Source organism: Carassius auratus, chromosome 9, assembly GCF_003368295.1.
Source record: "Carassius auratus strain Wakin chromosome 9, ASM336829v1, whole genome shotgun sequence".
In the NCBI taxonomy this organism is placed as follows: domain Eukaryota; kingdom Metazoa; phylum Chordata; class Actinopteri; order Cypriniformes; family Cyprinidae; genus Carassius; species Carassius auratus.
This window is the reverse complement of record NC_039251.1, coordinates 13,870,950-13,883,880: the sequence shown is the minus strand read 5'-3', so window position 1 is coordinate 13,883,880 and position 12,931 is coordinate 13,870,950. Positions and strand designations below refer to the sequence as shown.

The window sequence follows — 12,931 nt, the reverse complement described above, 5'->3', positions numbered from 1 at the left end:
ATATATTTATATAATTTTATTTTATTTTTTCTTGATTCTCATAAAGAAAGCTAAACAGCTTTAAAACAAGATACATTTAATGCATTAGATACAAATATTAATAGTATAAAAAAGAAAGGGGTAAAAAAATATAAACTTTTATATAAATATTTCCTGAACACCAGTTTTAAAGCCTTTTTTTAAAAGTAAATCCATCTTGTTTTAGGTATTTTAGCTGAAAAAAAAAAAAAAAAGATTTTTAAAAAGATTTTTAGCACTTCAGGCATGTGTCTGAGTGATTCTGCTTCAATGTCTGTTTCGTGTGTGGCCCACTCTTCAGTGTTCCATTGTGGTTTGGAGAAGACTGTTTCAAGACAACCTCTGATTAAAATTAACCATTTGACCAATCTGCCAGTGCACAGGAAGAGAAAGCCCCGCAACTTTCCTCTTCTACCTATTCCAGAACATTTGAAAGAAATGTTTGTTCACTTAGATATTTTGTCAAAATCAAATCTGCCTCAGAGGTTTACATCCAGATACTCACCCATACACACAATCATGAACAAATACAAACTATGTGTTGTTAACGTTCTGGCCTCTAAAAAATCTAATCTATATCTGATATATGGCTTTATGATTGGCTACACACATTGTTCACTGTCAAGGTGAATTACAGCTTGACCTTGGTGAATTTTTGGCCCAATGTGAGACATATAACACTTTTGCTGAGGCTGTGTGTTACTGCACAAAGACTGTATGTTTCGTTAGAAAAATATGTGTTACGTTGACATATTTGAAACAGTAAAAGCAGTATCCTGCTGTATGGTATGCTATACATCTAAAACTGTAATACAACACACACACACACTCACACACTACCATTCAGAATTTTGGAGTTGGTTTTATAGAATTATTCTCTTATGCTCACCAAAGCTGCATTTATTTGATCACAACACAGTAAAATCAATAATAATTTGAAATAATGTATTTTAAAATATAATTTAATCAACAGCCATTACTCCAGTCTTCAGTGTCACATGACCCTTCATTTTAATATACTTATTAGATGCTCAAGCAACATTTCCTTATATAGTCTATTTTGAAAGCTGTTGTGCTACTATCATATTACAATAAATTTTACAAAAGGTCTATTAAATTACCTTTGTTTCTTAGGAGAAATACAAGTGAGATAATACATATGAGATAACTGTTGATATTTTTGCCCAGAATTGTTTTTCTTAGTAGTATGATGCTTAATAAATGCAAATCTCTACTTGAACACTAAATAAATAAACTTGTCTTGAAGAAAAAATTGCAATATCTGATGTCATATTTTGTGAAAATCTTGATGCTGAATTAAAAAAAGTTCGTGTGTGAACTACCCAAGTGTAAAAACACATTTAAAAGATATTCAATACTCACAGCTGCGACTACACCACTGTATGTGGCAATTCGTTGGGGTCACTGTAATCAATATGACCCCCCTTCTGACACACGTTACTGTAGCAGTCAATAACAGGCTAAGGGGAATAAATCAGGTCTACTTAATTTACTGAGTTTCTAGTGGCCACACTACCCCCATAGTAAAGTATGGGATTAAATGTATTAAATCTTGCACAATTGGCAGCTCTTTTAATAATGTAAGATAAAATTAAGCACCAGGACAAATGCATAGCTAGATGTACAGTTTTGATGTTTTATTATTTTTTCTGAAGCTTTGACAATTATCTCACTAATTAAAAAACAATATATTTGTTGAAACATTGGTGTAGAGGTTAGAATTTTTGGTCTAGGCACATTAAGCTGCGGTGCTAGTGTGTGGTATTGCAGAAAAAACATATATGATATAAATGCAGTTACAGTAAAAGTTGTCAGTGTCTTACCACTGAGAGGTCTCTGTGGGGCCCCATTGTGGCGGCTGCGGTGACCTGTGGGACTGCCGTTGAGCTCCAGACGCCCCATCTTTGGTGGGGGGCCGCCGATATCAGGACTGCTGCTCCCACGTCGCTCGGGGCTCTCCCGTAAACGAGGGCTCTCTCCTCCGCCACGCTCCATCCCCCTCCACACTACAGGGGGAACACCAGCCAGAGGATAAGGACCTGAAACAAAGAGTCGACAGAGACCTAATGAAAGCTCAGCCAATATCAATGCATACACTTTCATATGAACAACTTGTTTTGTATATTCAATAAAAAAAAATGAGTTGGAAAAACCATGGGAATCTTAATTATACCATAATATATAATATAATTATTAATCCCCCCCACACCCCAGAAAAAATTGTGTGATAATCCAAGAAACCCTAAAGCGAATCAATTGATATAACATTTAAGTTAAGATAAAATTTTATTTAAGAACTTATAAATAACTAATTCAATTCTATTAGCATTTTTCTTCAGAAGTTTTCTGATCATGAGACTCTCAAATCAAAGTATTCTCTGTTGTTGACTCTTTCACAAACTGAACAACAGGGGCTAACAGAGAACAACACAATGACATCAAACTCTATGTCCTGAAATACAGAGAACTGTTTAAGAGGACGCTGGCATCTTATCAACACTATCACCAAACAAAAAAGCAGAGGCCCAGTGTCTCGTTCTGCTCCAGCATCTGGGGAATGTAAATGAATGTGTATGTGCATTTAAATGTGTTTGTGTAGCCAAAACGACAGACCTCTAGGCAAATATGAAAGCAAAGATGCTCAAAATGTTTTCATGAATTATTAAGTTACTTTAAGTTGTTCAAATGATATCTGTGTATGCATGCGTGCAAATATAGTATTTCTGAATGCATATAGCGCTCCATGGGGACAACTCTCGAGGGTCTTTGTTTTTCAGCCAAACCTTTAATATTGGTAATGTCCATCAGAGTCAGTGCCAGGCTGTATTAAGCCCATGCCAAAAGTTAAAGACTAGGAACAAACTCCCCACTGGAGTGCTTTTATTTGCATATTACTTCCTAAATACAGAGGGATTCTGATGGATGGTTGGATGGACGGATGGACGGATAGATAGATAGATAGATAGATAGATAGATAGATAGATAGATAGATAGATAGATAGATAGATAGATAGATAGATAGATAGATAGATAGATAGATAGATAGATAGATAGATAGATTTCAGTGTCCACCCTCACTGCTATTCTTCTCAAAGTGGTTATGCAGAAAACATTATTCTTTTCTCTGGCCCTGATGAGAAAAACATCATCATGGAACATAAAAAAGTCCAAAGAGAATTACAAGCTGGAGCTAAATTTTCAAAATGAATAATAAATTAAAAACATTAGCCTCTGCGTGATTAAAAACCTAATGCGGGTCCAGAAATCAAGTGTCTGAATTCTTTAGAGTTTAATAAGCGGGTGGGAGGAAAAACACTTTCAGAGCATTTGAATGGAAAAAAATGTGTTAGTGTGCTGCTGAGGGAACAAGAACTGATGGTCCACACTGTACTTACACACACACACACACACACACACACACACGCACACGGAGAAAAGAAATTTACAGAGCCTATGAGACAGTTTAATAGAGCTCAAGTGTGAACAATACACTACAACAATGGACATGCATGCTTATGAAAACACACTCGCATGTATATACAAAATTAATAGCACCCATTAAACACAGCTTTCCAATTAAAACTGATATTCCCTCAGTGTGCATGCAGCTATTATTTCTCATTTCTCTTGTGCTAGTCATGCCAAAGTTTTCAAAATGGATCAAAGTTTGAAAATACTGCACTTCAGTAACAATAAAACACTAAGGTCCTAAAATATAACAGATAAAACCCACTGCTATGAGTTAAAGCACTGTGATCCACTTCAACTGTATGAGGCGAACAGATCTGCATTTAATTAACAGCTCGTCTACGATGCGGGCTTGCCCATTAGACTTGCAATCCCAGGGGTAAAATAAAATCTCTTCACAAAAAGTGTCTCGAGATGTTTCAGATACTTGCACGGAACCGAGCGAGAAAATCTGACGGATGAAACCACAAACGGACACAATGGCCATTGTACTTGATGCGTTCAGTGCCATCAGTGACACTGAGAGCTTTTCATCTGTTTGCCTGCCAGTCACACTGTATTACAACCCTTAAAGTCTTTTATCGGTGTTAGTTCATCTGGCACTGATGAGTTGTCTTTGTTCCCTCCTTCACTGGGCTTCACAGGTCTAAACCTGCCTGATTTTAATGAGTCTTCCGATCCCAATCAAGACCTTGTCTGAATCGTTTCTCCCATCTCTATGCCAATCTCTCTCGCTCTCTCTCTATCTTTCTGATCCTCCTCCACCCCGGCAAATATTTGATGGGGAGATAAAACAGCTCCAGTGTGTCTGCCCATCACTCACGGATGGAGATGGCACTGACTATGCAAAGACAGTGCTGTAAAAGTTTCTTCTGGTCAATACACACCTGCTGTAACTAATCAATACAATATGGAAGAGGCACTCTCACAGTTATGATACACTACTTTGGACACTTTTGCAACAAACTACTGTGATTCAAGGTTTTGGAATTCATGAACTCAAATGTGAGGTGAAAGAGATTGTGTGATTATGCTGGTAAAAGCTCTGTAATTCAGCACCACAAGATCTCATCCAGATTTTGCTGAGCTAACGGTGAGACGGCTTCATCAAAGCTTTATCAACAGAGAGTGTATTCCTCTATTTCATCAACAGATTGGGAAAAAAAAATGACCGAATGACTCATTTATTTATTTCTAAATTAAAACGAACCATTAGAAGATTATAAAGCATAATCACATGAATTACATTAGGTTATTAAAGGGAAAGTTCACCCGAAAATGAGCCTATTTTCACTGTTTATATACCCTCATTTTTGCAGAACACAAAGTAAGATATATTGATAATGTCAGTGTTGTTGTTTGTTTCATTCATTTTTTATTCTCCACAGAAGGAAAAAAGTCATGCAAGTTTGGAACAACATGAAGGACTGAAAATGATGACGGAGTTTTATTTAATTTACAGTCATCATAAAAGTGTAATTGGACTTGTTTAATCCCCGTCCTTCCAACTGTTCAGCATCAATTAGAAATAGAGATAAATGTCTAATCAATGCAAGTTATCTAGAATAATCAACAAAGATTATGAAGATAAAAAAATGAAAACAAGATCTTGATTCAAGATTAAGAAATTGCTTAAAGTAAGGAGATTAATAGCAGGAAGAACTATGAAATATAGGTTATAGCATGTAAAATAGTACAGCTATTTTATAGCTATGCTAATAAAAAAGCATACATAGTAACCAGCCCACTTGACAAATGACACGCAACATGAAACTGAAAGATACACAGCACCTTACATTTGAGTGTTTTACCAATAGGTATTCACCACCAGATACACGGTTTCATTTTTATTTGTAATGCTTGCAGCCACACATTACAAACATAACTAATGACTGTTATGTTTAGGGGTAGATGAGAGAAGCCAGACGAGGGAGTGGAACAGAACTCCGATCCCATGAGATTCAAATTTCCAAACTACGACGACCACACTGCAGAGACTCTCTCCTAAGCATGCGATATACGTTTTCTGCTAACCCTCCTCTCCCCTCCACATTGCACTCTTTTCTTTGGCAATGAGAGTGGCCTCTGCCAGTTGTACCACACACAGGAAACTGAGGGCAGTAAACGACACACTGCTGATCTGACTATACTCACACTGTCAGTCAGTATACACAGAGAAGAGAACGATATTGAGAGACGCTGAGAAAAAAAGCAGAAGGTTGGGAAAAAAAAGAGAAGGAGAAATGTTGACTACAAAGATGACATTAAAAGCAATTTCACAAATTAGGTATGGAAAAGACTGTTTGGCAGGACAAGGGTGTCCAATTTCTTGCTCGTTTCCAACTCAGAGTAATAAAAGCCCTTTACCCGACTACAGTTAATAACAACTAATAGAGCCACGTATGCAAATGAGCAATGAGATAAAGCCGTGTGTTGTTCAGAACCTGGTGGTATCGTGGTATCTTTGTGTTGACGACATGTAAAGGCGTTAACCTTATTGACCAGGGAATAGGGCTGTGATACTCATTTATTGCAGGGTTATTAAAGCATCGGCTCAGTCAGGGTATAGATAAAGCAGGTGAAGATGGTTGAGGGATTCGTATTGAAGGCCCCTCGGTGTCTCACAGGTGTGTGCGTTGGGAAGGGAAGAATACATAGATAGCAGCTTATCACCCATGAATTTGATGACAGATCAAACTGTAACCAAGACAGATGATTACACTGGAAATATACATAAGTAAGACAAGCACGATACTGAGACTTTCTTGGATGTATGAGTAAATATTTATATATATATATATATATATATATATATATATATATATATATATATATATATATATATATATATATATATATTTATTTTATCTTATGATTATATGAACTAAAAGGTAATGTCCTGTTAGATGGAAGGGAATAAGTGTTCATAAGATATTACTGAATTGGCAAATACAGTTGCAATAATGTGGGTGAGTTCAAGTGTACTGGACATGTGTGGAGAATATGTTGATTCAGATACGAAGAGAAAGTTCGACAGATCATCCGGGAAGCACATTTAGTTTGCTAATATACATCTTAGACAGTAAAAGATAAAGAGTGAGCAGCAGTTTATTATGTTCTCCCTAAATGCCTTGCTTTCTGACTCTCACATAGACTAAAACGGACAAACACAAGTGTACACAAACACTCAACACACAGAAACCACAGAGCAGGCTCACTGCTCTGACACTTCCAGGGACCACACATTGACTCACAAAAATCACACATGGTAGACTACACTGAGCAGGGCTATAAAACACACATGAACACACACACACACAGAGTCGGTGACTGCGGTCTGGATTTAGGTATGTAGTGTTAAATGGTTTGATATATATTTATATATAAATATATGGGGCTAGCTGTCACACAGGAAAGTTGTCACTAGGATTAAATCTCAGTAAGGTTTTGAGTCAAAAATTCAGTTACAAAAATGTGTGACTTTTCTAGCAGTGGTTTTACAAGGTTTTAAACCTTTTAAATTACATCCTCTAAACTAAACTTTCAAATTTTGATACCAGTAATACCATGTTTGCATAGTAAGAGTCAACTAGCCTAAAGACATTTGGTGTGAAAGGCTGAATGGTGCCCTCAAGGCAAAAATAAATTTCAAGTTGTCATATGTTTAAAAAAAAAAGGTTTAATAATCTTACAATATTAAAGACAATATTTGTGGGTTAAAACAATAACTTGATATTTGTACAATGTAGGCCTACATTTTAAACTTTTGTTGTTTTGAGAATTTTTCATGTTTAACTGTTTGAATAATAATAAAAAAAGTTAATTAAACTAAAGAGTTAGTTGATAGGGTGCTTAATGAGAAATAAAAGGCATGACAGTATTTTTCTATGGTCAATAACGATCGAAACGATCTTAGCCGAGACTTGATGTATGCAATCCAGAAGCTGACAGTGAAAAAACATATCTCTGAGAAAAAGAAAAAAGAAAAAAAAATCCTGAAGAGAAAAAATGTATAGTTATTTATTTATTTAAAATAATAATAATAGTGTTAAACAAAATAAATTTGCTAAATTATAATGTTATCAAACTCGAAGGAATTGCGTTCAAATCCAAATTAGGCCTTGACGAGCTATTTGCTGCGAATTAATATTAAGCCTATTCTACTAAACGAATATTTCTGGTCCAGCGAGTTTGTCTTCCGGTATAGTGTTCCAATCCTGCTAAGACACATAATATAAAAACAGCAATGACACAAACACCTGTTAACTTTACAAATGTGCATCTGTGAATCACTGTTCGGAACCCTAAAGCCCGGTTTAATCCGTCAGGGACCTTCCAGCGGAAGAATGACGTTTCAAGTATTTGAATAATAAATAGGCTAATGCTTTACTGAAATTTTGTCAAATATCAGAGTTATGAAGTAGCCGGTTTATAAAAGCAACAAGGCACTGCTATTGTAATAGGCTCACGTGGTTTCTCGCTGTGTGAAGGGTATTTATTTATTTATTTATTTTGACATTTCTATGCACCTAAAAACTGTATCTGCCTTCCATATAACGACAAAATAATTAACAGGTATAGTAAGTATAGACTAAAGTAAATAGGATCTGGCGCTGAACTCTCCCTGAAGTCCCTGAAGGTATAGGGCTGGAGAAAACATGCCGTGAATAAATGCTGGATTGTCTCCATTTTGATGGGCTCCCCAAAGCGCGAGATTAAAGTATCCTCGGAGGCTTCCATCTATTGCAAAATTACTGAGACGTATAGAGCCTCTCTGTTACGGAGGCTAATTAACGTTTTGTTTTTCCTTTTGGTCCTGGTTAAGAAAACGTCTCCGTTGGCTTTTGGGGCCAAGTTTGTGCAAATGAATAATGGATACATCAATGTAACTTTAAAAAGAAACAGAATGATCTCTACCGCTGATGGCAGCTATATAGCAACCATACCCCCCTCTTGCACAGTCATGATTTTGTGAGTGACTCTTCAAATACATTGCTGTAAAGTTTTAAAGTTATGTATACATAACTGAGAGTTTGAACTGACAGGGGGAAAATATCGCATGTAATATAATAACAAATCATGTGCACTCGGCATGTGTTTTTTCGTTTTTTTTTATTTAACTATTTACTTCAGAGTTCAGTGTCTAATAAGAGTACAGCTGTCTTCGGGATTATGGTTCCATTTTTATCTAATTGTGTATTGTTTTCGACAACAGAGGGATAGCGATTCCATTTCATTTTATTTCATTTCATTTTTTTATTTTTTATTTTTTTATTTTTTTTTTTGCTTCAAGCAAAGACGATTTAGTTAACATCCATCATCCTTATACTAAAGAGAAATCCACGGGTTCTGTAAGGGAAAAGGCTCAATCTCTTCCACTTCAAAGATGTGCAGGCCTACTAAAAGAGGAATATTGTGCGTTCTGGAAAAACAGTGACATGAAATCTTTGACTTTTTATGAGTACTTCTGCGCTCAAATGATTCATACTATAGGCTACCTGCTACTTAAGCAAACGCAGATCACAGGTTTATTTCGTCTCATTGCAATTATTTCTAACTTGGGAAATTTAAACATCTTGAACTTTCAGATGATGATAAAAAAATGCATTGTCTGGTTGTCTTATTCTGATTTATTATGTGCTGCGTGTCTGTGTTAGGTTTTACACCTAAATTACTGTCTTTATAGAGTTTCCAGCCTCACTTAAAATAGTAATAATAATTAAATAAATTCGAAATATAATTTAATAGAATTTAATTTGTTTCAATTTAATCGAAACACAAGAGTTTAAAAGTAATTTTCGTTAAATAAAACGATCATAATATCATGCCTCCTCATAAAGAATAGAAACTCAATCAGCAGCTTTTTATAACAACGTGAGGTAGGGTACTTAAAACAAAACATAAACAGTTAAATATTGTCAGCTATTTTAATGTATACAAGCACATGTGACAACAATCTTAAACAACAGAAAAAACAGTGCAATAACAATATTACTAAACGAAAAAAAGTTGCGGGTAAACTAACCATGAGCGTCATTTTCTCAAGGCTGAAAATTATTTTACACATTTAACAGAATAGTAGCTTTGTTTTTAATAATAGCATAACGTTTTCGAAATTAAGTCTCAGATTCCTCTCATAGAAGAAAAAAATCTGAAAATGCCAATTACACACACACACATACACACACATACACACACAAACACAGACACAGATACAGACACACACGCGCACACACACACACACACACGACTTGAGGGCGAAGAGACCACAGACATAAAAGTCACACACGTGAAGCTTAACTTGAGGCCTAATCTTGTAGGGCCTGGAGTAAAATCGGGATTTCCCCTTAAAAAAATGCTTTCAGAATGTTTAATAGCCTAATTTTGCATTATTTCGCTAGCTTTTTGTTTGTTAAAAAAAAAATATATATTTTTTTTATTATTGTTATTAATTAGTATTATTATTGTTATTATTATTATTATTATTTAAACCAGCTCAACCTCAAGGGCTCTAAACAGTTTAAACACTCTCGTCAGTAAAAAGTTATATTTCATCAGACAATCTCGACAGGTTTATTAAATCAATGCTTTAACTTTAACCGAATATACAAATTAGGCTATATTATATTCATCAAAGAAAAGGTTACTGTTAAAAATTCCACACGATCGACAGTGCACAAGGTGCATGACTCCGGTGCTCCTCTTCTGAACTTTTGAAACATAATTACAAGATGCTAGTATTCGTGTGTTGCAATTATATTTGAAAATAAACTCATACAGAAAAAACATCTTAAATTATTATTATTATTGAGCTGTTTAATAACAACATGAATATTGTGGTCAATATCAGAAAAACGAAACGATCCATTGAACGTTCTTGCTCTCGTCCGATGCGTTTTATTTCTTCAACGTCAGTCACTCAAAGCTAAGGTTTATAACCTTGAGCAACATTATTTAATTATTAAAATACGTATAAAAAATACACGTGTCTTAAGGAAAAGTAAGCTGGAAGTGGGAATATGTAAACATGGCCTTGTAAACTGCTTAAAAGGCCTACACTTGTTTTCTTTTTAAAGGCCTCCACGAATTTACCGCTTATCTTCAAACACAACATTTATGTTCATCTGTATTCAGAATAGTTAGTTCGGTTTCGAAATGCTACTTAGTTCTAAATGGAACCTGCTGTTACAGTTACAGCAGCAGTTTACATGAATGTGAGAAGCATCGGATGAAAGTAGACTAAAGTTCTTTCTGTGGCACTTACTGCTTATGGCGTGTCGGTACCTCGGTTGGCCGTTGAGAGGGCTCTGTCCATTGATTAAAAGTATTGAATCCAGGGCTGGGCTTCTCGCTGCCTCGCGGAGGACTGAATACGGTCGGGTTCGGTGTTGGACACTTGGGCTCCGTGCACTGTGCGCTGTGACTGAGCCACTGGAACTGAGAGACTCCGAGCTGAGGGGTACAGGTAGCAGGAGATAGACAGCATGAAGAGAGAGAGAGAGAGAGCGAGAGAGAAAGAGAGAGAGAGGACAGTGCACGAGATTGAACACAGCACAGAGATCCGAGAAGTTCCGACAGGCGACCGACGACAATCTCTCCGGCAGTACAGAATCTTGCTCACCGTTTACCGCGAGTTTGAGTCACGAGTGTCCGTGGCAGAACTGAAAACCTCAGCAGCGGGCGTAAAGAGAACATCAAAATCTAAAAAACGTTCATCTATGTTGCTGCATGCACACAAAGAGAAACCGAGCTAAAACAGACGTCAACGGTCTGTTTTGTGCGATGCGGACATTACCTATTACAGCGGCGTGAAATCTCAAGAGCAACAATGTGAGTGTGTCACTTTCAATCTCTCCCTTGCGCGGCGCGCGGACTGACGGAGAGGCGAGAGAGGAGAGGGGAGTGGGAGGGGAGGAGGACTGGAGAGCAAACGTGGAAGTGTGACATGCAGGGAGGGAGGGACGAGGCTGTCCAAGGTAAGTAATTAATGCACTCCACGTAGAAGTTATCAATACAGCGGCTGAATTTCTGTTTAGCTTCTTAGTTTGACTTCTGTTTTTTACATTTTTAGTATTATTATTATTTTGGGGCGGTCTGTGTTGACATCCGTTTCAAAAGCTGGCTATAATTTTACTTCCATCATTAGCTTGCATTTCTATTGAAAAGCTGTTTCAGATCACTTGCACACCGGCATCTCTTTTCAAAGCATTTTACGCGATCTGAATGCATCGCTGTCTTGTAAATGTTCTCTTGTTAATCAAATAAAGTTACACAGACATGATGACTGTTCTGCACTACAGGCGTTAAAGATAAGAACATACAGAAGAAAGTATGCAACGTGCAATCTCATGTCGTCTGGATTTGTGGGTTAATGTTAAAACGTATAGGCTAATGAAAAAAAAACGTCTACTTAAAATACAGCTAATGTAGTTTCTGAGTCGATAGCGGAGTTGTTATTGTTTTAACGGAATAATCTTCTAATGGTTGATTTCTCTAGCACATTGGAAGTGACAGACTCATCTTTGGTGATCTTAAATCGAGAGGACAACTCACAACAGCACAAATGACACAATCTCAACAAGTCGTAAGCTATAAAGCCTGAAAATCTTCTAGATTGTGAAACGGTTTGTAATGTGCGCTGGAAGCGGTGGTGTCCAAAAGAAACAAGTAATACTGGAACACGGGCAGGGAAAAAAAGAGCATAGTGCATGTCGAAGCCCAATGTTTTAGGATCTCTCTGTCTTCATGCTTTCACCACATTCAAATCACCATACAAGCTGTCAAACCTGAACACTCGTTCTAGACAATATAAACAGATCCTACACAAATGTTTGTTAAATTCTACAACTATGCACTTAGTTTGGTAGCCTTTAAAGCCACAAATAAGATGCATCACATGGATATTAAAATGCATGCAGACGTTCAGATTTACAGGCATCATTCAAATGTTTGTAAAAAAAAAAAACCTTACCTTTGTGATGGTTTAATGAGAACTCATTAACTGCACAATGGTGTGTGCTGTTGGCTGCTCTGCTGCTTTGAGACACTGTGGGGTGTGTGAGCGAACGCTGCTGATTCTCCAACCTCATTCGTCACTATTATAATACAAGATAATGACCACGATGATGATGGTGTCGCAGCGTTGCGTGGCAGGTAAAATGCTAAATGGAATAGTGTTGTTAATACGGACTAAATCATGCAGTCGACCTTAGGATGTGGAACTTGAAATTCTTGTGTCCGCTGGTCTGAATGAAGCCACAAAAAACACATTAAAGAGTTGGATGTCACTTCTTAACTGTACTCGACGTTGAATTTGACAAAACGCAGTAATAAATAAAATATGAAGCAGAGCCTGTTCATTTCGTATAAACTTTGGTCAATTCCTATTTTGATGTATAGTGGCATTCAAGCTGGTGGTCACTGA

The 12,931-nt window shown here is 36.6% G+C and overlaps 1 protein-coding gene across 5 annotated transcripts in view; it reads right to left on the bottom strand.

Annotated features, from left to right (window-relative positions):
* LOC113108443 (DNA-binding protein SATB2-like) overlaps positions 1-12,611 on the bottom strand; it is a 44,106-nt gene extending 31,495 nt beyond the window's left edge. The window contains exons 1-3 of one of the 5 annotated variants that reach the window (XM_026271574.1): positions 12,479-12,571; positions 10,772-10,959; positions 1,863-2,078 (exon numbers count right to left, since the gene is read on the bottom strand). In XM_026271574.1, coding sequence (XP_026127359.1) covers positions 1,863-2,034 — 172 coding nt within the window. In that variant the 5' untranslated portion in view covers positions 2,035-2,078; positions 10,772-10,959; positions 12,479-12,571. Of the gene's footprint in view, positions 1-1,862; positions 2,079-10,771; positions 10,960-11,128; positions 12,412-12,478 lie in introns of those variants that run through there. The other 4 variants (XM_026271572.1, XM_026271575.1, XM_026271573.1 and 1 more) reach the window with 4 other exon arrangements.
* Positions 12,612-12,931: the final 320 nt, after the last annotated feature.